Raw genomic sequence first — 8,801 nt, 5'->3', positions numbered from 1 at the left:
CCCTCCTTCCGGCCCCTAGGAACCCGGGCGCCGTTTTCCAGAAGCCACCGGGCCGGAGGCGGTCGCGGAGCTGGGCGGTACGCGTGGGTGGGGGCTGGGCCGGGGGAGGGGAGTGCAGGAACTTTGAAACTCAGCCTCGGGGGCCCGCGGTGACATTCCTGGCAGCGCCGCGAGCAGGCCAGCCTCTGGCGGCCGGACCGAGGGAGAGCCGCGCAGAGACGCCGCGGGAGGCAGCAGTGTCGCCGTCCCGAGAGAGACCCCTGGCTGGCCGCTGCGGCGCGCGGGAACCAGACGGCGGAAGACTTGTCCTCGGGCATGGGCCTCTTCTCGCTGGAGCCCTTGCTGCCGCAGCTACTCAGCTTCCAGGGCCTGGCCCTCGCCGCGGCCCTGCTGCTCGGGGTCTTGTGCCTGAGCGCCAGGCGCACCAGGTAAGCGCCCCCGCGACCTCACCGCGCGGCCGGGCAGCCAGGGCCACGCATGCGCTCTGGGCCCCGCGGACCGCGCGCGACCCGGACTGTGGAGAGTGCCCCGCGATTTCAAGTGCGGAGAGTCACAAGTTGTTGCGGGCGGCGGCGCCTTGGGGTATTGTGTGTACTGACAAAGGCTTCTTCTGCCTCTTCCCCATACATACGCATACGTATTAAAGCGTTGGGACTGAATTCGATTTGCTGCTCCTGTATAGGTTGTAATAAGCCCTGGATTTGCATTATTCATTATGCATCACGCATGGCTTCCAAACAGACACATTTTGGTGCCGACTTACAATGAGTTGATGCTTTATGACCTAGAATTCGTAGAGCATTTCGGGAGGGGAATTTTCTTACATTTCATTAAGTTAAAAGTGAAATGTTTCAGGAGAATGTCAGTGTCTAGTATGAAGAATAACTCTGGGTGCTTCTCTGTGCCTCAGTTTACTACCCTGTACCTCATGCGGAAAAACGCAGTAATAACACCTCATGGGAGTTTGCTGAATACGAAATAAGTTTACAGTGTGTATTTTGTGCATTTACTGTATTATTTTTATTAGAAAAAAACCAATAACACAACACCTAGAAGTGTGTCACTTCTTTATCTGATTTGAAATGTGAAAGTAGAAACAGATTCAAAATAAAAGCATTCACTCGAAATCACTCTATTTTCTCTTTGTGATTAGATCTCACATACACACGTGTGATATATATATATATATATATATATATATATATATATATACATACCTACACACGTGTGAGATCTAATAGATATTAGATCTCTATTAGATCTCTATTATATATCTATATATACAGATATCTATTATGTATCTACTGATCTATCTATATAGATAGATGGATGGATTGATATACCTACACATAGATATGTTTATAGGTGTGTGTGTGTGTGTGTGTGTGTGTGTGTGTGTGTGAGATATAGGTTGTTTCTCAGTAGTTTTGGGAAAATGACACCATTGTACCACATTCAAATACCTGTGGACATTTCTAGAATGCACATGGGTGAATACTCTAGAAGGGAACTTTCGCTTTTTTCCCCAGGCAGGTTTTCAGTGATCATCCTGGAATGTGTCATGCCCTCTCCCAGGCTGCCTTTTCCAATGGCTGTGCTTTAGAGCCCCAAATGAGGACTTAGGATGCTTTAATTTCAGTGTTATGTGATTCTGTGTAGATTCAGTGTCAGTCAATGCCACATTTGAAATAAAACTGAGAAATTCAAGATATGATTTGGATGGTGCTAGGAAACAGTTTATTTCCAGAAAGTCATTAATATGATATAAATTTTTGTCCAACAATTTTATATATATATATGTGTGTGTGTGTGTGTGTGTGTTTAAAAATCACCATCTTTTACTAATAATAGACTTGAACATAGATATGGGCTTTCTAAATTATTACCAAGACAACATATAAAAACAGAGTGTGTGTAGCAAGGCAGACATGAAAGCAAACATGTCTCTATTATTCTTTCTCTACCTCCTATTCCCTGCAAAAATGATGAAGGTTAGTCTGACCAAAACAATAAAAAATAAATATAAAATGGTTAAATTCTTCTAAGTGAAATACAGAGTGGCACTAAATTATGTATGTGTTAAAGGGGACACTTAGAATGGAAACATTTATAATAATGAATATGGGAAAGTGTTCACAGAAAATATGGTAGGGAAGAGGCAGTAACACAGATTTTTAAATGTTGCAGTTCTGGACAGCAGAAGTCTGAAACAGGCCTTACTGGCCTCAATCAAGGTGTTGGCAGGGCTGCGTTCCTTTTGATGGAACCAGGGGAGAATCCATTTCCTTGTTTCTTCCACTTTCTGAAGGTCACTAGAATTCAGATTTCTTTTTCATACTCTGATACTCCTACCTCTAGCTTATAAGGATCCTAGTGATTGTGTTGAACTCACCCAAATAATCCAGGATAATCTTCCCATCTCAAAGTCCTTAACTTAGTCACATCTGTAAAGTCCTTTTTGTAATGTAAGGTAACACATTCACACATTTGGGAAACATCTTCCTACCACAGTACTCCCTCTGACCTCCAAAGATTTCTGTCCATCTTACATGCAAAATATATTCACTCATCCCAACATTCACAAAAATCTCAACCTAGTAGAATACCAACACAAAGTCCAAGATCTCATATAAATCTCATTGAGCTCAAAAGTCCCAAATCTCACCATTTAAATCATCTAAATCAAGTGTAGGAATCTGGGTATGATTGATCCTGGGACAAAAATTCCCAAGAACATCATGGGACTTCCATGCATGTCACAGGGATTGACTCCATCAATAAGAGGCTCCTTCACAGATTTTTCCTGGATCATTCCCTTTACATTCCAGGCTTCTTTTGACAGGGCTGAGGGGAACATTAGTCACATGCCTAATCTTTTCAGTGTTCACTAATACTTTGATCATGAATGTGTATGACTGAACTGTCAAAAGTTCAAAATAGCCAACGTGAAACCAATGAATCACTGAAGTAGTAATTAGTAAGAAATTATTGTGCATATACCAAAAAGATAGTTCGCAAACCAGGAGTGCTCAAACCAGAACATGGGATGAGTTTCAGTGGTGTATTTTTATAAAGCAGCTTATATTAAGGTGAGAAATCAGTGACTGTTTATTCCTCACAGTGATGGGTTACATTATTACAATTTTCAGTGGTTACCTCATATAAACCTTGAGAAACAGTTCAAGTTGTTTTTTTTGTTTTTTTTTTTGTTTTTTTTTTTGTTTTTTTTTTTGGCATTTCCAAAGTTACAGGTAAGAAATGATCCAGATCAAGTTAACCTTGCAAAATAAGCTAAATCAAGCTTTACCTGAATGACTAAACTGGTTCTGTCTGCTGAGGGAACCTCAAGGCTGTCTCCATCTATCCTTGAATTTAACAGAATACTCCAACCTTTTGATTTTCCCAGGCACTAGCAAAATTTGTTCAGCCACATCTTTGGCTTTCTTTCCAGAGCACTCTTTCTTGACAGTGAATCTCCTAGTTTTACAGCCTGAATAGGCTGAGAACTTCCCAAAGTATCAGTTCCTGGTTCCTCTAGGCCCAAGGATTCTTCCCTTCATATCTTTCCTCTCACATTTTGCTATAAGCAGCAAGTCAAACTGGGCTACCCCTTCAACACTTTGCTTAGAAATCTCCTTGGGTAAATACCCATGTTCATCCTGTACAAATTCAGCTTTCCACATTATGGCAGGACACAACGTAGCTGAGCTTTCTGTAACTGTGGGATAAAGATCTCTTTTGTCCAGTTTCCAGTGGCATACTTCTCATTTAATCTGAGCCCTCACCAGCAGTACCTTTAATGTTAATATTTTTACTTATCGTCTCTTTAGGATGGTGTAAATATTCTTTAAGATGATATGTATGTTCTCTCCTGTAGCCCTCACTTTCTTCTGAGTCCTCAGTAGGGGTGTTGTTAACATCTGTATTTCTACTAACCATATGTCCAAGGCAATCTGGATTTTTTTTCAATCATCTTCCTCAGAATTCATCAGCCATTGCCCAGTCAAGTCATGTCTACATTTTTACGTATTTGTCACAGCAGCATTACACTTCCAGGGACCAGAATTGTGCTAGTTTCCTATTGCTGCTTTAACGAATTATTACAGATTCACTGGTGTTAAACAACAGACACTTATTCTTTTACATTTCTAGAGGTCACAGTCTTACTGGTCTAGTATTAAGGTTTTGACAGAGCCGAGACCCTTCTGAAGGTGTTAATAGGTTCTGAGAACATCACTGAACTTGCACTATATGAGGAAAGTCATCAACTAGAAAAACACCTGAAAGATTGAGCCCAGAGAAGGTCGCTTCACTAAGTGACATTTTCCAGACTGCCTCAGAGAGAATCCCGTTCCTCAGCAGGAGATTCAAAGGGTCCATGAACTCCGTGACCATTGACTTTGACTAACCTGAATCATCTTCCTTAACTAGAAAGTGGAAATAACAGTTGCCACACAAGGTAGATGTGAGAAGCAAAGTGGTGAGAAGTGATTTCTTTTTGATTTTTTTTTATAAATTTTTTTTAACGTTTATTTATTTTTGAGACAGAGAGAGACAGAGCATGAACGGGGGAGGGGCAGAGAGAGAGGGAGACACAGAATGGGAAGCAGTCTCCAGCCTCCGAGCCATCAGCCCAGAGCCCGACGCGGGGCTCGAACTCACGGACCGCGAGATCGTGACCTGAGCTGAAGTCGGCCGCTTAACCGACTGAGCCACCCAGGCGCCCCTCTTTTTGATTTTTAAGATGTCAAGGTTATGTAGATAATGAGTTATTTTGAAATGTTGATGTGTTAGCCAAAGCATAAGAGACTCTTAAAAACTGAGAACAAACTGAGGGCTGATGGGGGGTGGGAGGGAGGGGAGGGTGGGTGATGGGTATTGAGGAGGGCACCTTTTGGGATGAGCACTGGGTGTTGTATGGAAACCAATTTGACAATAGATTTCATATATTGAAAAAAAAAAAGAAATGTTGATGTGTTGACATCACTGTATCACATAAGTCCATTATTTCCTCTTTCTAATTGATTAATTACTCCCAAACAAGACCCATGGTGCTCTAGATCCCTCACATTGTTACCACTGCCTAGACAATGAGAAGAGCTAGGTTATTATAGTAGATTTGTTTCTCGTTTCTTCTTCTTTATAGGAAAAGGATGTGGGTAGCTGAAAGCAAAGTAATTTTCTTCTCAAGAGTATGCCGAATTTAACAGGCTGATTTTTATGTTTTACATAGGAGGTGCTAGAGAGATCTCCAGGCACATTTCTGGCAACAAGTAATCAGTTACTCCATGGTACTGCACTTTACCTTATTAAACTGCAGAGTTTGAATTAGTCTTGTTACCATTTGAGACAGATTTCAGGCATGCTTTGCTGTTTTATTTTGTAACTTAAAAAAAGAAGATCTCAAAGGTAGAGAATATTCCTATTGTGTAATTAGAGGAACATTTGAGCTCTGAAAACACTTTGCTGTTTATTTGTGTACCCTTCAAAGTGACCATTTGATGGGTTGTGGGAAGTTCAGAATTGTTCATTGGGACACGATTAAGGGTGATTCAATGCTGTAATCATATTTGCTGATTATCTGTTTGCAGAAGAGAAATAATTTCAGAAGTTACACAAGATCCACATGAATCTTATCTCTATAAGAAAAAAAAATCTTGGAGTGCTTACCTTAGAAATGTAGGGCCATTTATATATGTAAAGTCACTCGTGGCTTAGTGTTTCCCAACAATGGGACCTTCTTATAGAAGGCAATGTAGTGTAAGGCAAAGAGCATGGCTGTGAAGCCAGATGGACCTAGATCCAACATCCAGCTCCACCCCACTATGATGCTGAGTTTTGAGAAGAAGGTAAGGGAAGATAGAAATGAGCAATGTTGAGGCCCTACTTTATCCACACTTCGTGCTGAGATGTTTTGCGTATATTATCTCATTTAATCTTCACTGTGGTTCATGAGATAACTGTTTTTAAGCTATTTTTTCAGAAGAAGAGATTAACACAATAAGTAATTAGCTCATTTGCCTAAGTTTGCAGATTTACTCAGAAGTGGAACTGGGTTTTTGATTCCAGGTCCATAGCTATGGTAGACAGAATAAAACCCCCTTAACCCCAAAGTTGTTCTCACCTCAATTCTCAGAACCTATGAATATGTTAGGTTACTTGGCAAAAAGAAGATTAAGGTTGCAGATGGAATGAAGGTTGTTAATCTGCTAAGCTTAGAATGAGGGATTATCCTGTACTATTTGCATGGGCCAAATGTAACCACAAGTAAACCCTGGAAGAAGGAGGTAGGAGAGGAAGTCTACCAACCATTGGTGGCTTTGGAGATGGATTAAGGAGTCCAAATGACATAGAATGCGGGCAGCTTATTGAAGCTGGGAAGACAAGGAAATGGATTCCCCTCTAGAACCTCCAGCAAAGAACCTAGTCCTGCTAACATCTTGATTTTAGCCCAACGAGACCCGCTTTGGACTTCTGGGCCACAGAGCTGTAAGATAATACATTTGTGTTGTATAGGCTACAAATGAGTGGTAATTAGTTATAGCAGCTGTAGAAAACTAACACAGTACCTGTCTCTTCCATACCTTTACCTTAACTACACTGCCTTTTGTAAGAAGTTTCAAAGAGTGGGAAAGACTGGGCCTTGGGTGACTTTCCTTGTTGCCTATGAGAAGCAGGACAGAAAGTAGGCATTTCTAAGTACTCAGTGGCTTCATGACTATACTAATGCGTGACGATTTGAGAATTTTTGGTCCTACACTTCACAGATCATCGTAGGCTAGTCATCAGTCTCTCTTCCTTACCTATCAGTATACAAGTAAGTTTTGAATGTTTGTTATGTATCTTGCATCTCTGAATGTTTAAAATCATTTTGAAAATAAGTCATAGACTTGTAGGCATTTAGACCCAGATGTGAACTGGTCAGATTGCTTATTTCTCAGACTTGGTGCATCCCTACATCCTGCTGCCCACAGCCCGGAGGATAAAGCAGGAGAGGACTCAGAGGATTTGAGGGGACCTGCGGGGGTGGGATGCTCACTTCACTGACTTCCAAAAAAGGAGTAGAGCAGAGAGAACCATCAGCTGTAGAGCAAAGATAACAGCCTCTTGTAGGAGAATATTTCTGTATTTTATCCAAAGTAAAATCCCACTGAAACTACTCCAGGTTACTCTTCTGTGAAAGGCAAAGGACAAAATTATAGAAAGCTACTTTGCTGAATAAGAGAAGGTGACATCTATTATATTGTGCATTTTTATAGCCAGAGTGCTCATTTTTATGGCTTTGGAATTTTTTTCGACACAGAAGTATTTGGGATAGGATCTTTTTTTTTTTTTTTTTGTCCATAGGAAAGTGGAAAGGATTAATTAAGTCTATAATTGCTTAACGCAGAAATTAATAGACATTTTAATAAAAGCGCAACCATAACAGGATTTAAATCCATTGTCATTTCTCCTCATAACTTTATCCTAAATAGTTGATAATAATGAAGAAGAAACTGTAGGTGCTTTACTGACTAGTTTCTCAGTGAATATTTGTCATAAGAAATGAAGGGTGAATGAATGAATGAACAGTTTGGTGCATTAATTATCTATTTCTAATCTGAATATTTTAGAGTTGTAGATATTGATATAAAAATATACAAACTTCATACAAAAATTATACATCAAATGTCATACATGTCAAGTTTTCTGCTGCTTTAATTAAAAAGGGAAGATATCATAAGCAAGTGTTTACCTATCATGAATATTTATAAATGGAGAACATATTGGTGCAATGGTTATTCTTTAGTGTAAACCTAACTGAAAACATAGCAATTGGAGTGCAGTCAATTCCTAAAATTCCTGCTTTTGCAAATTCAGAATTTAAACATAGGTACTGTTAAGTTTCAGTTCTAGGTACTGGATTTTGTAACTGTGCTTATGATTCCCCTCCCTGGCGTAGGTGGACAGTGTGTTTTGTTTAACAGATCAGAGCTCCTTTGAGATAGGGCTGAGCCTGGTTTCATTAATAACATAGAATCACACACATTTTGGTCCTTAGTACACTTAAATAACGGTAGGATCATTACTCATAAACTATTTTTTTTTTAACGTTTATTTATTTTTGAGACAGAGAGAGACAGAGCATGAACGGGGGAGGGTCAGAGAGAGGGAGACACAGAATCTGAAACAGGCTCCAGGCTCTGAGCTGTCAGCACAGAGCCTGACGCAGGGCTTGAACTCACGGACCGTGAGATCATGACCTGAGCCGAAGTCGGCTTAACCGACTGAGCCACCCAGGCGCCCCACTCATAAACTATTAACGACACCATAGTTTCTGTCTGAAAATCAGAATCGTCCTGGTGAAAGCATTGTCTGTCTGAAAGTCAAAATCATCCTGGTGAAAGCATTGCTTTATATTATCTATACCTTGGAACTCTGAACGTCCAAACTGCTTTATCTCAGGAAGACAAATGGCTTGTAGCTCAGTCATGTCTAGTGAGGATTTAGTGTCATGATACTGTATTTTGCTGCTTTGGTCCTTTTCAGGCACGATGTGAGGGGATTACCTTCTATGGATGATGGACAATTACCACTTTAGGGGTAGCTACTCCAGTATTGTTGACTCTTATCTATTTTTGTGTATTGAATATATAGTACTATGAAGTTGGTTTTGACTTGTAATAATAACAATGGACACTTTTGAGCATTTCCTATGTGTCTACTAGATAAGAGAGGCAAGTATTTTATATTCATTATTGTTTTAAATTTATTGAATCTTCCCTCACAATGACGTTTTGCATTTTATAGAGATATGAAGT

General features: G+C 40.3%; 1 protein-coding gene across 2 annotated transcripts in view; it reads left to right on the top strand.

The window, feature by feature from the left end:
* Positions 1-315: 315 nt before the first annotated feature.
* The window catches only part of CYP7B1 (cytochrome P450 family 7 subfamily B member 1), a 175,379-nt gene continuing 166,893 nt past the window's right edge, over positions 316-8,801 (top strand). For both annotated transcript variants that reach the window (XR_002072933.2, XM_019421240.2), the window contains exon 1: positions 316-428. Coding sequence is in view for 1 of the 2 variants with exons in the window: in XM_019421240.2 (XP_019276785.1) it covers positions 316-428 (113 nt within the window). In the remaining variant the exon portion in view is untranslated. The remainder of the gene's footprint in view (positions 429-8,801) is intronic.

The sequence above is a fragment of the Panthera pardus genome, unplaced genomic scaffold (genome assembly GCF_024362965.1).
Source record: "Panthera pardus isolate Hobbes unplaced genomic scaffold, ASM2436296v1 HiC_scaffold_7, whole genome shotgun sequence".
NCBI classification, from domain to species: Eukaryota; Metazoa; Chordata; class Mammalia; order Carnivora; family Felidae; genus Panthera; species Panthera pardus.
This window is presented reverse-complemented; position numbering and strand designations above follow the sequence as displayed.